This window comes from Panthera pardus, unplaced genomic scaffold, assembly GCF_024362965.1.
Source record: "Panthera pardus isolate Hobbes unplaced genomic scaffold, ASM2436296v1 HiC_scaffold_25, whole genome shotgun sequence".
Classification (NCBI taxonomy): Eukaryota; Metazoa; Chordata; class Mammalia; order Carnivora; family Felidae; genus Panthera; species Panthera pardus.
Genome location: NW_026526821.1, coordinates 16,301,534 through 16,322,306, shown reverse-complemented (window position 1 = coordinate 16,322,306; position 20,773 = coordinate 16,301,534). Strand labels below are relative to the sequence as shown.

At 45.3% G+C, this 20,773-nt stretch overlaps 1 protein-coding gene and 1 long non-coding RNA gene across 2 annotated transcripts in view; one reads left to right on the top strand and one right to left on the bottom strand.

The window, feature by feature from the left end:
* Nucleotides 1-3,125: 3,125 nt before the first annotated feature.
* LOC128773466 (uncharacterized) lies at nt 3,126-19,618 on the bottom strand. Its single transcript, XR_008417718.1, has 2 exons — nt 15,140-19,618; nt 3,126-4,403 (listed from the first exon to the last, which is right to left on the bottom strand). It is a non-coding gene; the product is annotated as an uncharacterized LOC128773466 (long non-coding RNA).
* The window catches only part of HNF4A (hepatocyte nuclear factor 4 alpha), a 55,989-nt gene continuing 40,974 nt past the window's right edge, over nt 5,759-20,773 (top strand). Inside the window, exon 1 of the mRNA XM_019458414.2 lies at nt 5,759-5,891. Coding sequence (XP_019313959.1) covers nt 5,843-5,891 — 49 coding nt within the window. The 5' untranslated portion in view covers nt 5,759-5,842. The remainder of the gene's footprint in view (nt 5,892-20,773) is intronic.

Genomic DNA, 20,773 nt, shown 5'->3' with positions numbered 1-20,773 from the left:
TGAATATGTTCTATGTGACTCAAAACCCCAATGTCTTAACCCATTTGCTCTCTGCTTCTCAGCTAAGAAGGGAGAAACTCAGAGACTGGACAAAGGTAGGGACGATTAAGCAAAAAGTGACATTGTAGGGGCGGGAATTCCAGGTGACCTCCCGGGCTTCCCTCTCATGAAACTGCCCTTGAGCAGAGCCCGTGCTGACCAAGAAATGAGCAGGTTGGGCTTGCTGATGCTAGCCAAGCCCTGGACCCTGCAGACCCAGGGTGAGGGCTCAGGCTGAGAGGAGTTGCCATAGCATCCTGGTTTGTTACTTTGCTGTTCCCACTGAAGGGCAACAGTGCTTCCCACTTTCTCCTGCAAGAAATCTGCAAGAACATTGAAGCCTTTGTAGTATTTTACTTTTTGAAGATTTTCATACCCCGATCTCATTTGGTTGCTCATTCACCAGCTGAGAGTGTTAAGAGCATAGACTCTGGAGCCGGATTGCCGAGGCTCAAATTTAACTTCAGAGCTAAGTGTGCTTGGGTAGATTACTGTGAGCTCTCAGTGCCCGTCTCATCTGTAAATGGGGACACTAATAGTATCTGCCTCATGAGGTCGTTTACAACATTAAATGAATGAATACATGGACAGCACTTAGAACAGTGTTTGGTATATAGTAAGTACTATAAAAGTGTCAGCTCTGAGCACAGTGGTCCCTAATATATGTGGCTCACAAGCCATATCCGGCCCACTGCCTGTTTTTATAAATAAAGTTTTATTAGAACACAACCAAGCTCATTTGTTTTTATATTGTCTATGGCTGATTTCATGGTCCCACAGCAGACAGGAATAGTTGCAAGAGACCGCATATCTAAAACTCAAAATATTTGCTCTCTGGCCCTTTATAGAAAATGTTTATTGACCCCTGAGATCTATAATGTTCCCAGGCTCCTAGAGCTTGTTATTCCAGTGTGACAGGGAGGCATTAAACAGAAGATGAATGCAAATACTTTATTGTAATGGAAGTAAGTGCCATCTGGGAGAAGAACAGGGAATTACAGGCTCCCATAAGGACAAGGGGGCAGGAAGCTAGGGGAGAGAGCACAGGGCTTTGTCAGGTTCTAAAAGACGCCCGCTGGGTGAGAGGGACAGGGAGTGAGCTGATCCTGGGAAGAGAGGCAGGGGCCAAGTCAGGCACAATCTTGGAGCTTCACTCAAGGACAAGGGGGAGGCACCACAAGATTCTAACAGTGGGAACACATGTCAGATTTGCATTTGAAAAGATAATTCTGGCTGCATTCAAGGGGAATAGACTTGGCAGGGTCAGAATGGATCCTGGGATCCGGGTGAAAGGCTATTTCAGTCATCCAGGTGAGACATGAGGATGACTCCTACCAAGATGATGGCACTGGAGACAGAGAGAAATGGATGCCTTTGTGAGATGTTTAAGTGGAATGCAGGGGGATTTTGTAGTGGTTGGGTGCGGGTGTGAAGAAAGTGGAGTAGAGAAGGGTGCCATTTTATCAAGATGGGGAATTTAGGGGAAGGAGTTTCGATGGAAGTGAAGACCAGGAGTGCAATGATAGGGGCATATCATATTTGAGATTGTGAAACATACCAGTGGAGATATCTAGGAGGTAGATGAAGGCAGTTGGATATATGAATCTGGCCTCCAGAGGAGAAATTTAGGTTGAAGATACATAATTGGGAGTCATGAGTATACAGTTGGCCTTGAGGCCATGGTAATGGATATGATTATGGGAGGAGAGACAACAGAATGAAAAACAAGAAGTAAATCTAGAATTAAGCTCCAAGTAACTTTAGTATTTAAAGACAGGTCGAGAAGCATGAAATGTCAAGAGACAGTCAAGAAGGAAGGAATCCAGAAAACTATAGTAGTGTGGATGCTAACGGAAGAGGAGTCAACTGTCAAATGCAGTAAAATGTCCTTTGAATGCTTCAGTAAGAAATCATCTCTTCCACCAAGGAAGACTGTGTGTGTGTGTGTGTGTGTGTGTGTGTGTGTGTGTGTGTGTAGGGGGCAGTTGGAACAGAAACCAGACTGAAGTGGGCTGTGCCACAGGAGATGGGAAAAAAAGAGAGCCCTGGTATAGGCAACTATTTTGAAAGTTCAGCAGTGAAGGGAGGAGAGAGGTGATATAGTGGCAGAGATGGGAAGGAAGTTATTAAGGGAGGATTATTTATTTATTTATTTATTTATTAAAAAAATTTTTTTTAACATTTTATTTTTTGAGAGACAGAGAGACACAGAGCACGAGCAGGGGAGGGGCAGAAAGAGAGGGAGACACAGAATCCAAAGCAGGCTTCCAGGCTCTGAGCTGTCAGCACAGACCCCACGTGGGGCCTGAACTCACAAATCGTGACATCATGACCTGAGCCAAAGTCAGATGCTTAACCGACTGAGTCACCCAGGTGCCCTGGAAGGCTTTTTTTTTTTTTTTTTTTTTAATAAAAGAGATATTATAGCATATTTCAATATTGATAGGATTCTGCTTCTAGAAATTTCCTATAGATATACTCCCCCCATGCGGCTCAAGACCTGTGCAGGAAGACATTCACTGTTTGTAGTGACAAAAGCCTGGAAACATCCTAAATGTCCAGCAAGAGGACACTAGTCAAATCAATTATATTCACACAACTGGATCAATACTCAAGTGAATGAGGTAGGTATGCCAGGACGGACATAGCCCTTAGATACCAAGCGGAGAAAGGAGCAAGTGGCATTAGAGTGTGTTTAACACATTCCCGTGCATTTTATGCATTTACATTTGTGTCTATGCATTAGTCAGCTTGGGCTACCATAACAAAATACCATAGGTCAGGTGGCTTAAACAACAGAAAACGATTTTCTCATGGTTCTGGAGACAGGAAGTCCGAGATCCAGGAGCCAGAATAGTTGGGTTCTGGGGAAAACTGTCTTTCTGGTTTGCAGATAGCCACCTTCTCACTGTGTCCTCCCACAGTCTTGGAAGGACACTTATCCTATCAAAGCAAGACCCCACCCTTATGACCTCATTTAACCTTACTTACTTCCTAAAAGTCTTATCTTCAAATACAATCACATTGGGAGGTTAGGGCTTCAACATAGGAATTGGGGAGGATACAATTCAGTCCACAGCAGTGTGTACGTGTGTGTATATGTTTAATTTCCGGAAATATAAACAAGAATTTGTATTATAGGAGATGGGCTTATTGTTCATCATATGCTGTTCGCACAATTTTCTTTTTCTTTTATATTTCTTTTAACGTTGATTTATTTTTAAGAGACAGACAGAGTGTGAGCAGGGGAGGGGCAGAGAGAGAGGGAAACAGAACTGGAAGCAGGCTCCAGGCTCAGAGCTGTCAGCGCAGAGCCCAGTGTGGGGCTTGAACCCACGAACCGCGAGATCATGACCTGAGCGGAAGTTGGACGCTCAACCGACTGAGCCACCCAGGCACCCCTGCACAATTTTCATTTTTAATACGCGAACATATTACTTTTTTCATTAAAAAAAAAAAACTAGTTTAAAACAAGTGAAAGCAAAAGGAAAGATCATGTCACATGGTTAAAGTTAAAAAGACTGACAACAATAAACAGCGATAAGGGTATATAGCAAACAGGAGCTCTCTTACCCCACTGGCAGGAATACAAAATGGTATTCATACAAAAGTCTGACCACTTTGGTGAGTTTGAGAGTTTGAGAGTTTCTTATAAATTAAACATACACCTACCTGATCAACCAGCAATTCCTTTCCTGGAAATTTAACCAAGGGAATGAAAACATATGCTTTCACGAAGGCTTGTTCATGACTATATGTAGCTGTGTAATTCACAATAGCCCCAGACTGGCAACAACTTCAATGCCTGTGACTGGGTGAACCAGTTACAGAGTATCTATTCAGTGGACTAGGAAGTAGTACCAGGGGACCTGAATGTGGGTGAATCTCACCAACATTCTGAGCAAAGGAAGCCAGACACAAAAGAGTAAATGCTGCCTGATTCTATTTCTATGATATTCTAGAAAAGACAAATCTAATGTAGAGTGACAGAAAGCAGGTCAGTGTTGCGTGGAGAGGGAGGTGCTGGAGGATTAACAGCAGGGGAACAAAGAGAAGTTTTGGGGGGGTCGTGGAAATGTTCTGTATGGGTTCATACACTTACCGAAGCTCATGAAACTGTGTACCTAAAAAGAGTGCATTTGATTATATGTAAATTATACTTTCAACAGAAAGTTGATTTTAAAAGTCTAAAGAGGGAGAGGTCAAATATGTAGGAGAAGCCCCATGGGCTCACGGTGGGTTCCTGAGCAGGGGGAAGAGGCAGGTGCAGACCAGGTGGATCTGGGTGAAGGAGGTGCAGGTGAATTTGGGTGAGGCATTTGGGCATGTCCAGGTTTAAGGCTTCTTCTCTGTGCAGAGGTAGTCTCCTCCTGCTGAGGATGAGAAAGGAAAAGTTGCGAGGAGTGAAAAGATTGGAAACAGAGGGGCGCCTGGGTGGCTCACTCGGTTAAGCATCTGACTCTCGATTTCAGCTCAGGTCATGATCTTGCGGTTTGTGAGTTCCAGCCCCATGTCGGGCTGGCTCTGCACTGACCTCACAGAGCCCGCTTCGGATTCTCTGTCCCCCCTCACCGCACCACCCCCCCCAATTGCTGTCTCTCAAAAATAAATAAACATTAAAAAAAAAAAAAGATTGGAAATAGAGGTAGAGACTAGACAAGCCAGAAGAAGGGAAACAGTATAGAAGCTCAGGGTGGCATGGAGGGGTCTGTCGAAGCTGGTGATTTCAGAATCCCAAATCAAGCCACTGGGCACAGTGCTGGGACAAAAGAAAAGGGACTGCTCCAAAAGAAGCCAGGGAGCAGGTGTGCATGCAAGAGAGCTGAGATGTAGGAGGGCTCTGCCGTCAGAGAACAGAATGCAGATTTCAGCAGTAGTTGCCTTTTGAGTAAGAAGGAGACCAGTGGACCAGGAGAGGGGGTGGGCAGAGTCTGCCATTTGGTTTGTGTTTCTCCGTCCCTCATCTCGCTCACCGGTTTGTAATCAGGTCTGTGTCATAATATCTTTCAATAATCTTTACTATCGTTTGATGAATGCCCATCTCCCCCAGTCGTCCACAAGTTCCATGGGTGCAGGGCTGATGCCTGCTTTGCTTGTTTCTGTATCCCTGGAGTCTAGCACAGGACCTGGTATACAGTGGGTGCTCAGTAAATATATATTCGATGAAGGGGAGACTGTGGTTTGTAATGCTAACTCAACTCCTCTGTCACCAGCTGTGAGATTACAGGCAGGCCACGTCTCTCTGTGGCTCAAGTTTCCTCACAGAGGCTTAATTTAAATGTGGCAATACCTGTGTGCTACTCCCAGCATCCAGTAGGTGCTCAATAATACAGTCCTCCACTCCCCTCCTTTTCTCTGCTACCCCTCCCTCCTGCCACAATGCCACACCCATTATGAGGAGCCATAAAACCCAACCCAGGTTGGACTCTCACCTCCTCATCGCCTCCTGGCCAGTCCCTTACCTCAAGTTGGGGTGAGGGGCTGATGTCCCCTACATCTGGCTCCAGGTGCCCCCCAACCCCAGAGAGCAGGACTGGGGCCCAAGTGGACCTCGGATCTGGCCAGGTTGCCATTGCCATGGTAACAGTGACAGTCCTCAGCCGCAGGTTCCCTAAGTGACTGGTTACTCTTTAACATATCCACCCACCTTGGGTGATTAGAAGAATCAATAAGATAACCAGGCGGTGGCAGCTGGCTGTACTCACTGCCTTCCTGGTGGACTGGCTCCCGGTGGCCCTGCTGCCGCTGTGTGTGGGGCCCGGCTCCTCCATGCCCCCGCGTCTCTGGCTGGGTGGGCTCGGCCATGGTCAGTGTGAACGCGCCCCTCGGGGCTCCAGTGGAGAGTCCCTATGGTGAGTGGGACCAAGGGTCGGGTGGGGGGAGGACTGGACAGGGCAGGACCGTGGTCAAGTTTGGGAGGCCATGGGACGCCCCATTATGTGTTTCCGAGGAACGCAACGACTCTCTAGGGTCTCCTCCAGAATGGCAGGAACCTCAGGGGATGCATGTGGCTTGCTTCGCTAACGTCCCAGAGGCATGGCAGATTTGGTCTGGGAAGGGCTGGGAGGGGCCGTAGGAGCCCCCCCGCAGGGGCTTGTTCCTTTCGCCTCCGCCAAGAGAGACTGCTTTCCTGGGCACGTGTCCCAAGGGTCTTTCCAAAATTCCACAGAGGGCGGGGCTGGAAATACCAACCCATTTGCCAGGGACGAGTGGAAGCCGACCGGAGCCTTGCTGGGCCTAGCACAGAGCTGGCTCACGGTCTAGGCGGATGGGACCCCGGGGGAGGGCGGGGCAGGCCGCTCTGATGAGCTCTGGATAATTCACCAAAGGGAAGCCAAGTCGAGCAACACAGCGTGGGGCGTGGGGCGTCGGAAAAGAATGGTCTCTTGCTAGATGTATGAAACTTAGGTGTAAGGCCAGGGAAGAACGTGTCACTGAAAGGTGAAAGCTTGGGCTCTGTGGCTGGGGTGACTCCATACTGGAGGTAACGCAGCAAACGTAGAGGATGGGTAAACACAGCGTGATGCATCTTTAGCAAGGAATGCTAGCCCATTGTTGAAGGAGCAAAAATGCAGATCTGTTTGCAGATAGGGAAGGACCTCCAGGTTACACTAAGTGAAAAAAACAAACTGAAGCACTGTGTGTAGCATTTTACAATTCTGATAACAGAACGGATATTCGCATGTATATGTACACACACGTTTGTATTTGCATAGAAAGCCAGTAGACAGACAGGAAGAGACTGGTAACAGAGTTGTGTTTCTGAGGAGGGAGGTTCAATCAATTTTTTTTTAACCTTTTCTTGCACATTTTGGATTTTTAAAAATTAGGTGCGTTTTGTCAAGAGATTTAAATCACACAAACACACATAGTGTTTGGCCTCTGGAATCCAGGCTCTAGTTCTGTGACTAGACAAATTATTCAACATTTCTGTGCCTCAGTTGCCTTCTCTTTGAAGTGGAGATAGGATGTCTTACAGGCCCTCATAGAGGACTAAAGGAGACCAAGGGTGTAAGCCCTAGGCACCAGGCACATGATAAGGACTCAACAAATATTGTTTAATATTGTCATTAGCTGAGGACAGATGGCCTCAAGGAATCAAGGACTGGTCTCCTGACTGGTCCACTGGGATCTTTCTTTGACCCACCACCAAACAGAAGTTTGTGCTATAGTGGAAGGAGCAGAGGCTAAGGAACCCAAAATAGCCTGGGGATCCATCCTGCATACCAGCTGTATGACCTTGGGCAAGTTACTTCCCCTCTCTGAATCTATTTCCTCACCTGGAAAATGGACCTATCTCACAGAGGGTGGTGCAGTGAGAGGAGATAGCATAGTTGAAGGGCTAGGCATGTCTTAGGTGCTCCATCCAAGGTTGAAACACAATTATAAGCTTGGTTGACCCTGTAGCCAGAACAATTCTGTGTCTTGCATAGGGACCAGATAGTCAGCTGCTGCAGAAGGAGGGCCCCAGGCCACAAGCCAAGGCTAGGGATGAACAGAAGGCCCCCCACATTTCTCCCAGGGGAGTACTATAATAATATAACCTGACACCTCTCACGTATTCCAGGTCTATGTACTTTGTAGGGTGGCCTCATGCCCCTTCATCCCGACCTGTACGCAGTGCTCACCACAAAGCAAGTGTTCAACACACATTTGTTGGATGGTTGGATGGATAGATGGTTGGATGGATGGACGTTCTATGCCTATTACTTTAATTCCTACAACAGCTGGTCCAGATAATAATATTGTTATCTCCAAGGATAGAAGAGAAAATTAGAGCTCAGGATTGTTTTAAAAAAAAAAAAAATCATCTGACTTCAGTCCATTTGTGACTCTCTTGACTAAGCTACAGATCTGGGCTGGGCAGAGAAAGGAGAGCTCCTATGGCCAGGTTTGTAGCAAGCATCAACAAAAGAACATTGCTGTCCTGGGACAGCTGGGCATTTGTTTGTGTGTGTGTGTGTGTGTGTGTGTGTGTGTGATGGTGGCTAAAAGACCTTGCTTTCGAGATAAAGTAAATCTGGGTTAGCATCCTGGATCTGCCCCCTCCTTTATTTTTTAAAGCTGTGTGGCCTATCCCTCTCTGAGCCCCACATGTTGAACGAACTAGGAAGCTCTAGGGAAAATGCACCTTCTGAAAAAAGAAATGAGTGTTTTGAGGAGAACCCCTTTTCCTAGGCTCTGTAATCAGGATAATACTAACCCCCCACCAAAGGCTGCAACCGCAGAGGTAAGCTGTAGGGGAAGGGACGAGGTCCACAGCAGAGCCTCAGGAGGGGCAATGGCAGGTAAGGCTGTGGAGAGGATAACGTGAGTTAACACACGTGAGTTAATACACAAGTGCTCAGTGTTGTGCCTGACACAAGGCAACCATGCAGTAAATGTCAGCTGCCGTCTCACATCTTTGAACCCCAGGAGGACAGTCTTTAGGGAGCTGATCTTTGGTGGGGTGATGCTGGGTGAACTTGACCTTCCCCTGGACTTGCAACACACTCATGGCACACTGGCTTCTGGTTTGTGGCTCTCATCATGACTCTGATCAGACAGCATTGGTGTGCGTTGTGGCCTCTGTATCCCCCACTCGACTATAAACTCTGCGAGCCTTGCACGTCTCACACAGCGACTGGCACAGAATAAATGCTCAGTAAGCATCTGTTGGATGCATGAACTGAGGGAGGTTTTAAGAAACAACCCTATGACAACCGTCAACAAGGTCAGCCAGACCCATGCTCTACCTTCCTGTCTCTCTCCATGCTCACCGTGCAGACCCAACGTGGCTGGCATGGTGCGGGGCATCACGTCTGCCCTCAAGCGCCTGAAGCTGGAGGGGATATTCCTTGAAGTACTTGTTTCTTTTATCAAAAAGCAAAATTTCCCCAGAAACCTCCCAGAAGACTTCCCTGGTTCAAGGAAAGCTGGGAATTCAAGGCTCTAGTGGAAAGAAATGGGAAAGCCAAGACTGGCTTCGACCAACGATACTGTTTTCTTGAGGTCTAGCACGATGCTGTTCCAAACAAAATCAGGGTTCTCTCATAAGAGGGTCTCTCAGCTTCAGCACTATTGACATTTTGGCTCAGATGATTCTTTATTGTGGCGGCTGTCCTGTGCGTTGTAGGATATTTAGCAGCTTTCCAGACTTTGACTCATCAGATGCCAGGAGCATTCTTCCCCCATCAGCTGTGCCAACCAAACATGTCTCCAGACGTTTCTCGATGTGCCCTGGACACATATAACACTACTGTGGTATAAGGAAGCAGGGATAGCTTCTGCATGATGTCTGCCACAACTGAATATCCTGTGACTTTTCTGCTGTGGTTATTTGCTTCGGGTGCCAGGGTCTAGCTCAGTGGCAAATCTGGAGCTGCCCTTAGCAATTATGAGGATAAGATGCTATTGTGTGCTTATCTGTATGCTACCCAGATTTCTGGCTTCATTCTTTTCTTACCCTTTCCTATGCTTTTTCTTTTCACAAGTTCCCCTTAGCTTCCCTTAATTATCTGTCTTGGTCCTTTGGAAGTTTGTCATTTTTGTAAGCATTTCAAATCTCCTTGAGGGCAAGGTCTGTATTTGTATGATCTTTGTTGTTTTATTCTAGGATACGCTAGGACTTGGACCTATATTGACTTTGAGGGAGGTTTATTGAATGAATGAATGAATGAATGAATGAATCATAAAATGGATGGATGGATGAATGAATGGATGTCTGGGTGGGTGAGTGGATGGGTGGGTATGGTGGATGATGGATAAATGGGTAAGTAGATGGATGGGACGGTGGAGAGATATGTAGATGAATGTGATAAGTGGATGAATAAGCAATTGGTTAGCTGGGTGTGTGGGTGGATGCACAGATGGATTGGTGTTTGGATGGATGATATAGGCTGGGCTGGGCTGGGCTGGGCTGGGCTAGCAGAATCTGCAGGTGCTGAGGACAGAACAAGTAAGGAGACTGGGCGCTTTGGCCACTGGTCGACAAACCTCAATTAGGCCAACGACATGAGCCTCAGGCCGGATCAGAGGCTGTTGTTGGGGGCAGTTTGGTTAAATGGCACTCCCACTGAAAACTGTATAAGTGGTTGACACTTTCCTTCGCCATCTGATTCTGAATTTCTTCCTCCATCAAATAAAGTTGGTTGTCGTAAGGATTCGATGAGGTGAGGAAGGAGAAAAGTATCATAAACTAGAAGATGCTTCATTTCCTCGAAGGGCTGATGGGCCCAAAGTTGGGTAGGATGCCAGAGGCTGGCCAACTGTAGGACTGTGTCGGATGTCAGGCACGGCTGTTTCCCTATGTAGAGTCTCCCCCATCGTTTTCCCTTTTCTCACCTCTCCACATCTTTTCCCATTTCACCTCAATTTAATTTCAGCCTCTATGGTTCACTGGTTCACAAACCTGACTGCATATAGAAAACCTCCTTATCAACGACATATTTTGGGGCCCCACCCCAGACCTGGTGAATCAGGATCTCCTGGGATGAGTTCCAAGAATCTTTAATTTTTTACTAAGTCCTTACGTGATTTGCGATCCAGCATAGAAAACCATTGTCTTATTTTGTGCCATTTTATAAAGGGAGGATATGGGTACCCAGAATGGGTCCTGTCTTTACACAGGAGGCTCCTGCATTCACTGTCACTGTTCACTTATTCACTTTTTCAACAAACCTCTACTGAGGACCTATGGAAAATAAAGCATTCTGTTAGGCACTGGGGGAATGGAAGAGAATAAAACGTGGCTTCAGATCTTGGAGAGCACCCAGTCGGGTGGGGAAGACAGACAGCCCAGCCACAATGAAAACAGAGTGCCAGGATATGGATGGATAGGGCATGATGGGGACACAAAGGAACTTAGGAGGAGGGCAAGAGATCAGGGACCTCCTGACCGTGGAGGAGTGGACTGATATCTAAGCTAAAACCCAGAGGCTTAGTAGGAATCAACCAGGAGAAGAGAGGGGAGGGGACACCATATGCAAAGGCCTAGAGCCGGGCCTAATCTGTACAGATTTTACTAGCACTTGACTGCAGCTCAGTCCCTTCTCTGAAAGTATTCTGGGACTTCTCTAATTGTTTCATGAAAGATTCTGAGATGCTTACGTGCAGGAACTATGCCTTCCCTTTCTTTTTGACTCACACTCCTTTTGCATGAGGGTGGGCCTGGGAAGAAGAAAGACATCTGTCCCCATTTAAGCCCTTCCTATGTAACAGGCTGGACTCTGGTTACTTGAAGTGCTTTCTTCCTTTTATTTATTTTTTTACATCTATGTATTCATTTTTTTTAACTTAAAAAATTTTTTTTAACATTTATTTATTTATTATTGAGAGACAGAGAGAGAGAGCATGAGCAGGGGAGGAGCAGAGAGAGGGAGACACAGAATCTGAGGCAGGTTCCGGGCTCTGAGCTGTCAGCACAGAGCCTAGTGCGGGGCTCGAACTCACAAACTGCGAAATCATGACCTGACCGAAGTGAGATGCTTAACTGACTGAGCCATCCAGGCGCCACTAACTTTACTTTTTAGAGAGAGACCGTGAGTTGGGGGGCAGGGGGGAGAGAGAGAGAGAGAGAGAGAGAGAGAGAGAGAGAGAGAGAATCTCAAGCAGGATCCACTCTCAGACAGATCTTGATGTGGGACTTGATCCCATGACCCTGAGATCATGACCTGAGCCGAAATCAAGAGTCAGACCCTCAACCTACTAGGGTTGCTGTGAGAATCACAGGAGGTTTATATGTGGAATGGGGGGGGGGAGTGTCTGGCTCATAGAAAGTGCTGTATAAATTTTAATTATTATCATAATATCTGCAGAGTATATACCCACTACGTGAAAGGGACGGAATGCTTACTGTGTGTTAGGCATCTTTTAGCTGCTGTGAGACAAACTGAAATGAATGAGGGATATGTAACTGGTCATTCCAGGATGTAATTGTCTGGGTGGAGAGTCAGAACGAAGCTTAGTTCCAAGCCTTCACATACCCTCTGGAGCCTGTCAGGGGGGTATGCTCTTGGGGGCTCAGATCATGCACACAGGCCTGTGGGAGCAGATGGGAGGCGTGGAAATGGTGGGCACAGACCCGTCCTTGCCACAGACATGGGAAATGGCTCTGGCCCCAGCCAGCTTTTTGTGATCCCACTCAAGTCCTTCTGTTGGGTCTCTGCCTCCTCTTCTGAGAAAAGGAGGCATGTTCCTTATTCAGGGGTCATCATACATTATTCACTGGAGCCCTAGGAGTCCAGAAGGATGTCTCAGGGTTCACTTTTGAGGCCAATGTGGGTGTTCAAATGAACCGGGCTCCTAGCCTCCCCCAGCCACAACCTCTGGTTCAACCAGAGAAGCTCCATGTTGACTTTGAATGAAACATGTGATGAAAGGAAAATTTATGGTTCATAAATTTTTGGAAAGCCAGAGAACCAGTGTGTTTCAAGCTGCGATCCTGACCCATTAAAGGCTCATGCAACTTATTGGGTTTATTATTTAGGGCAGCACTAGCTGACGTAACAAACCCAAAACGTAAGTGAGAAGTTTATTTGCCTCTGTCACATAGTCATCCAGGAATCCCAGAAGTGACCCTGACTCAGAATGACATTTATCATTTCTGCTCACATTCCATTGGCCAGAATTAGTCACATGACTTTGGCCAAACGCAGAGGAATCTGGGTTGTGTGGTCCCTAGTAGGCCAGCTGTTTTCCAGGAATAGCTCTATAAACTATGGAAGGGGGAACATGAATTTATTGCTACACAGCTGGCCACCTCTGGCTTGGGGTCATGCACACACACACACACACACACACACACACGTGCACACACATGTACATGCACACACAGTCATATATGTATCACAAATGTGAATATACAATTTTTAACATCAAATATTTCAATAAAAAATACGCAGATACACAGATAGTGATGAAGTAAATGTGACAGAATGCTACCTACCAACTGGTGACTCAGTGAAGGATATGTCCATGTTCACTGTACTATTCTTTCAATCTTTAGTGGGTTTGACGTTTTTCAAAGTACAATGTTGGGGGAAATATAACTGTTAAAGTTTGCCAGAGTTATGAACAGAATAGAACAAGATAGAAATAGAATAAGATTTAATTTAAGCTTCAGGGCTTTGAATTGTAACTTTAATACAGGAATCGGCCAACTTTTTCTGTAAAAGGCCAGATGGGAAATGTTTGGGGCTTCACAGGTCAGGAACTGTGGCAAGTACTCAGCTCTGCTGTTATAGGACCCTGGCTGCATGTAAGTAGCCATAGGCAACATGTAAATGAATGAATGTGGCTGTGTTCCAATAAAACTTTATTTACAAAAATAGGCAGTGGGCCAGATTTGACCAAGAGGTTTTAGTTTACTGACTCTTTCAAAGACTTTGAAGCAGATATTTTTTTATTTTAAGCAGATACATTATTCCTAGAGTTTAATTCAACAGCCTTCATTAGAAATTATAGATCAGCGTGTCCAAGCTGTTAGGGATCCCAAGTCTGTTAATGTCCCCTCACTATGCTGGACAAAATAATTTCAGCACATTTGCTGTTCACACAATTAGCTCATTCTTTCACTTTCATTTCTTGCCTTTTCTTTTAATAAAAATGTACTATTTAAAAAAGTATTTTTAGGGGCACTCAGCTAGCTCACTCAGGGGCGCATGTGACTCTTGATCTCAAGGTTGTGAATTTGAGCCCCATGTTAGGTGTAGAGATTACATAAACAAACAAAAATTTTCCTTGAAGTATAGCGTTTCCTACAGAAAAGAACATGAATTATTAATCACAAACAGATTAGTGAAATTTCACAAAGATGGCCACATTTTAAAAAATGAAGTAAAATATAATAGAAAACATCCTACTATATCTCCTGTAGCAAGAGTAAATTTTGCATGTGTGAACACTTTGTTTCATTTATATATGTTTATGGATCCGTGTGTAAGGTTGTGATAATAACAAACTTTTATAAAGTACTTTCTAGGGCTTTACCCATATTAACTCCTTCTCTTCACAATGACCCTGTGAAGTAGATGCTATTAATGTCATTCCCATTTTACAGATGAGGAAATGGAGGCACAGAGAGGTCCAGTCACTCAGTGAAAGTGACACAGGCATTAAGAGGCGATGCTGAGTTTCCAACCCAGGTAGTCAGGCTTCAGAGTCCCTGTTTTGACTACCACCCTGTATAGAGGGTCATGGTCAAAATGGTTCAAATGCCACTGGACAGAACGTTCCCAAAGGTTCTTTATAGACTTAAAAATAGTGTACTTTTCCTTAGGTGTACCCACAGGGCACAGGGGCTGATTTTAGGTAGTACATGGACAAACATTTTAAAATCTTGTTAAGTTTATATTACTGTGTGTTAGAAAATTTTATAACTAGCGTTTATATTATAACTAGCATTTATATTAAAGCATTAATATAAAATATACTTTTAAAAATTAAGATACTCATCAAAAGAAAGAAAAAGATCAAGTAAATAATTACAGGTAAATAAAGTACAGGTAACAGGTAGATATGGTAAAGATTGCAAAGAGAAATAAAAATGCCTAGGACTTTGGGGTCAGATACTGAACTTGGCATCACATGGCCCCAGATATGGGTTCCGGCTCATTCATATTCTAGCTCTGATTTATTTGATAGTCTATAGTACTTACTACGGACCAGGCACCATTCTAAACAATATGTAAAAATCACTTCCTTTAATTCTTACAACTGCCTATTGAGGTAGGTAGGTACTGCCATCATACCCATTTCTCAGAAGAGGTAACAAAGGCTCAGAAAGGTAACTTACCCCAAACCACACAGACTTAAAGAGGCAGAGCTAGGATTCAAACCCAGGCATTGCGTTAGTAAGAGCGATGCTGGCTGGTGTAACAAACACACCCAAATGTATGATGTCCTTCACACAGGAACCCCAGCTCCTTCCATCTTGGCTGGAAGATGACTTTTATGTTAACCACTGCACTCCCACTGTGATGGGCAGAACTATATCACTTTGAGCTCCATGTGTTCTTGTGAAAAATGGGTTAATAATGCCAGTTCTGCTTACCTCTCAGGATAGCTCTGCAGGTACAACCAGTGTCATATATAAAGTGAAAGGATTGTTATGTTGACCAACACGTATCTTACAGGGTTATTGTGAAGATTAACTGAGACCGTGCAGGAAAAGCTCTTGGTTCATATACAGATGACATCAGCTGTGAATAATAGCCACGTTGTTATTAAAACGATGAATATAGGCTTATCTCCAAATTGGGAAATAGTTCTATAGGATCTTTCCTATTAGCAAGTTAACACATTACATCTAAGACTGAAAAACTGAGAAGTAGTAGTATAACCAAGATAGGTAGAAATATAGAGGAAAGCTAGCTAAAATAGCTGCCTCTGGATGGTGGGAATCAGGTTCAGGAACGAGTTGGTGGACAAGTACTATTACTGATTATTAGCTTGGTAAGAGTATTTTATTTTTTTCAACTGTGCACCTATACAGCTTTGATTAAAATTTTGAAAAAAAAAATTAAAATGGAAAAAAGAATAAACACTATTTCAAACACGTTCAAGTGTACGTGGAAACAAGAGCCCTGGGGCAGAAAGCCCCAGAAGGGAAAAGCAGAGTTAAGGTTCATGTTTAAAATCCCTGCTGAACACCTTTCAGCACCTTTCTGTCTCCCAAGTTCTTTTCCCTAACCTAAGAGGCCCCATGCAGTCTGATTCTTGGCTGTCCCTCTTTTGGTCTCTCCTGTCTTTGTCCCTTTTTCTCACTCTAGTTCAGCCACGGTGGCCTTTTAACTGTCCTTCAATAAGGTCAAGCATATTCCTGCCCCAGGGCCTTTGTACTTGCTGTTCCCTCTGCCTGGAACATCCTTTTCCCTGGATCTTCCCATAATGGATTTCTTCTCATAGTCTGGGTCTTAACTGAAAAGTTTTCCACTTAGAGCAGCCTTCCTGAACCACCCAAATCTAAGACTGCCCCACCTCCACTCATCACTATCAATCCTGTTATCTTCTACAGCTCTGGAATTGTGCATTCATTGATCTGTTTATCATCTGTCTCCTCCACTACAATGTAAGTTCCATGAGAGCAGGGAATCTGGTGTCTTGTTGCTTTTGCTAAATCCTCAGCATGTAGAACAGTGCTTGGCACACAGTAGGTGCTCCATAAATATTTGTAGAATGAGCAAATTCAGACAGGGGCAGCTGAGTTAGTATGCTGAGGGGCTGGATGGGCCAGCGGGATGGGGAGGAAGCTGCAGCCTCTGCCTGGGTTCTGCCCTGGGTAAACAGGCCTCCCTCTGCTCAGACAGCCACTGTTTGACAACCGTCTACTGAGGGCCTGGCCAAGCCTGAGCCGCCACACGGCCAAGGCCCCAGGATTCCCTGGGACAAGCAGCAGAGGCAGCCACACCTTGGGGAGAACTTGTGAAGGAACAGGTCGAAAAGTTATCCAAACAGGCATGAGGAAGGGCGGAGTCTGTGGTGAGACAGAGAACAGTTGGCCCTTCCCTGGGCAGAGCCCAGAGGAGCTGGAGGGAGGCCCTGGCACACCCAGCGGGCAGCTTCCCAGGCTGGGCCTCCAGGCCCCAATTCTGGTCCCTGCTCTGGCCCTGACTTGCAGAGAGGGACCTCAGGCACTTGCCATCTCTGGGTCTCAGTTTCCTCCTCTGTAAACCAAGGGACCAGGGCAGGTCCAGGGTTTCCAAATTTAAACAAACAAATAAAACGGCAGTGGCATTGTGTCTTCAAACAAAATCTTACCCAGAAGCCAATTCCCAGGAAGGATACCATGGAGGCACTTACAGTAAGTGTGGAGGTGCAGGAAGCTGGCCGAACTGTCGCTCCAGGCCCTTTGGAGGAGCCCCGCGTGAAAACCCCCAGGCTCCTTGCTCTCTGAGTTCCTGTGCTGTAGGGTGGGAGAGGCATAGCCAGAGGGAGCATCTAGACTCTTGGAATCAAAATAGATGCAGGGTCAAGCCCACAGCGTGACCTCAGGCAATTTATTCCACTTTTCTGAGCCTTGGTTTCCCCTCTCTAAGTCTGGCATCATGGGGCATCTGGTTGACTCAGTCAGTTAAGTGTCTGATTCTCGGTTTCAGCTCAGCTCACGATCTTGCGGTTTCATGAGTGCAAGCCCCGCGTCAGGCGCTGCACTGACAGCACGGAGCCTGCTTGGGATTCTCTTTCTCTTTCTGTCCCTCCTCACCTCCCTCAAAATAAACTTTAAATCTGGCATCATAAACAGTACCTCCTTCATGGTATCATATGTTCAGCACAGAACCCAGCACCTAGTAAATTCTCAAAAAGAATAGTGAAAAAAGTCAACGCTGGTTATTAGGAGATGTAGTAGAAATGACCGGAAGAGACAGTTAGTTCTCTGTTAGGAGATGGGAAAATATTTAACCACTCTGAACCTCAGTTTCCTTCTCTGTAAAACATGGTGGAGGGTTTCATGGGAGATCAGAGGTTGAGATCCAGCCCAGCCAGTTTGGATTTTTTTGATACAATTTGAATTGACTGCTAACCTTTAGAAATCCCAACTTCCTGCCCCTTTCAAAAAATGGGAGGCTCTGGCAACACTGATTTCCCATAGCCTCGAGGCAAAAGTCCACTGAAACAATTTCAACCGGGTGTGCTTTCTCTAACTTGCTGCAGTCCCCACCACTCCTTTATGTCCCCACACTGAAGTTATACTAGTGAACATAAAACATTGTTTGCTGCACTGTTTTTCCTACAGCAAAGTGTGAAATATGCTTATATACCATATACCACTGAGGGCAGTTGAGTTTGATACCCCTGATTGCTTTGACCAAGCAAAAGCTCATTATTTCTGAGAACAATCTCCTGTTTTATAGATGTACCATTTTTTAATGTGGCTATTGAAACATTTAAAGTTACATACATGGCTTCCATTGTATTTCCGTTGAACAGTGTTGTTCTAGCCCTTTGGATGCCATAGGAGTGGCCGAGTTCACTGCTAACTCATCCCGCCTCCATGTCCCATGCTGACTAGACCAGTCCTAGCCAAACCACTTGGGCTGGTGTCCCTGGCTGGCTCTTCTCCCCTGCCTACATTTATCTCTGGTGTCCCCACCCTTGTTGCCTGCCTGTCTGGAGGACCCTGGCTCCAGAACTCCAGGCCTGTCTTCTAGAATTCTCCACCTGGGAAATCTCACCTCCTAGCCCCCATCTGGCGGCCATTGTGTTTTCTTTATCAGACATTCACATAAAACAATAGTCAATTTGAAACTTCATTACACATCCATTCTTCCGTCTCCAGCCTGCTGAATTTACCCCAAATCCAGTGACTTTGGGGGTGGAGCTGGGGTGGGGAGGAGTTTATTTTTCCCCCTTCTCTAGGGCAAGTCATAGTTTTTCCAGAGATAAGGTAGACTGGGTTTGGGGGAGGGACACAGGTCCTTCTATAGTGAAGGCACAGACTTTGTTTTTGGAAGAGATAATGTCCACAGCTCCCCTGGGGAGATGAGAGAACCCTGAAGGACTCAGGAAGCAGGAAGAAAAAGGAATCTTGGCAGGTCATGAAGACCCCCTTCCCATGGGGCGACCTTGTCTGGTAGTGGCTGAGAACTTGTGCTGCAGAGTCAGGAAGACTTGGGTTAGAGCCATGGAAGCCACATGCCTTAGATAGGTGACAGTACCTCTCTGCCCCTCAGTCTGCTCATCTGTGAAATGAGGATAAGAACAGACCTACCCTAGCACAGTGCTTTTGCACAGAAGTGCCCCATAAATGCTTGCTTTCATCATACCTTTGAAAAAGGGCCCGTAGTGGCAATATGGGATAATTTTAATCATTTTTTATTTTGCCTTGGTGCATTTTCATAATTCTCCTTCCACGAATCTGCTTAAAAAATAATAAATTTGTTAACAGAGAGAGGAGGGCTAAAATTAAGTGGAAATGTCACCCTAACACGGGGCTCCAACGGGGGGCATTGGATCTGGAAACAGGTAAGAAATCTTAAGAGTCTCATCTTCACACACCCATTTAATATCTTAAACCAAAGCTCCAGGAGGAAAGGTGATTTGGCCAAAAGTCTACAGCAAGTTAGTGGCATGGGCAAAACTAGGAAGGCAGACCGTGGAGGTCACTAGGGCAGACCTTCCCAAGGCCACTCAGACAAGAAAGATTCTACTGTTAAATGTCTGAAAAATGCTGGGTTGAAGAGAGCTGTGCACATTTCAGTACAGAACACTTCTCAGAGCCCTTAACGTATGACAGTGTGTCTTCAACAGACAACTCCATTGTGCCCACGTGGTTCATCAGAGCCCCTTGAACATTAACATCCAGTAAAGCTCTCCCTGCTCCCCAAGCAGAGAAATGCTATAGCTTAGATACATGCCTAGATTAAAAAAAAATAATACTTTTTTTCAGATATCTTAAATAGTGTGATTTTTAAAAATTACATCTGAGGGGCACCTGGGCAGCTCGGTTGGTTGAGCGTCTGTCAGCTCAAGTCATGATCTCGCTATCCATGAGTTCGAACCCCGCATCGGGCTCTGTGCTGACAACTCAGAGCCTGGAGCCTGCTTCAGATCCTGTCTCCCTCTCTCTCTGCCCCTCCCCTGCTCATACTCTGTCTGTCTCTCTCTCAAAAATAAGTAAACATCTAAAAAAAAAAAAGTTCCAAAAATTACATTTGAATTGTCTATTGCTGATGTGTAGAAAGTTAATTTTTCATAATACCTTTCCTTTTCTCTTGTGAAGTAGGAAATATTACAAACACACAGGGAAGTACAGAGAACAGCATTGTGAACATCGATGTACCCATCACTCAGTTTTGTGAAATCTTACTGCATGACCATTGTTTCACTGCATTCATTTTTTTTTTTTCATGAAAAGTGAGATATTATACTTAGCGTTGAAGCCCCCTTGTACCTCTCCCCAGTCCCATCCCCCTGCCACCCCTCTCGGAGGTGACCGTGGTCAACTTTTGCCGTTTATCATTACCAGGCATGTTTTTATGTTTCTACTACATGTGGCTACGTAAACAATGGATAATGTTATTTATATCTGAAAAACGTATTCAAACGGCATGTTATACGTGTCCCTGAGCAACCTCCTTTTGTTCACTCATATAGGAGCTATTTGGATCTTCCCATGCAGATACAAGCAGGACTAGAGGTCACTCATTGAAAGTGCTGTGTCTGAATGTCCCAAGTGTACTTATTCTGGTTTTTGACAGTGCAGTTGTTTCCAGTTTCTCACTATCTTAAACAGGGCCACAAAGAACATCCTTATGCCTGTGGCTGCGAGCTTCTCTAGGATAACACGTAGGAGTGGAATTTCTGGAGCTCAGGCAGTGGACATCTCCACTGTGATGAGACATTGGTAAGTCGCTCCATCTTGCCCCCCAACTGCCACGTCGGTCAGCAGCGTTTCAGGAGCACCCCAAAAGATGATGGATGTGAAATAAGAACTTGTATTTCCCCTACTACTAGAGGGAAAGGCTCTTTTGCCCTTTGACTTTGAACTGTCAGGGTACTTGTTCACATCCTTTGCCCGTTTTTCGGTTACATTATTTACCTTTTCTTATCATTTGAAGGAACTATTTCTTCTATTTTTTTTTTAAGATTTTATTTTTAAGTAATCTATATGCCCAACGAGAGGCTCCACCTCACAACCCCGAGACTGACGTGCTTTACAGACTGAGCCAGCCAGGCGCCCCAGGAACTATTTCTTCCTGATCCAAATCCTTTTTCAGTTCTATTAGCCAAGAATATCTTTGATTAGACCCAGCTT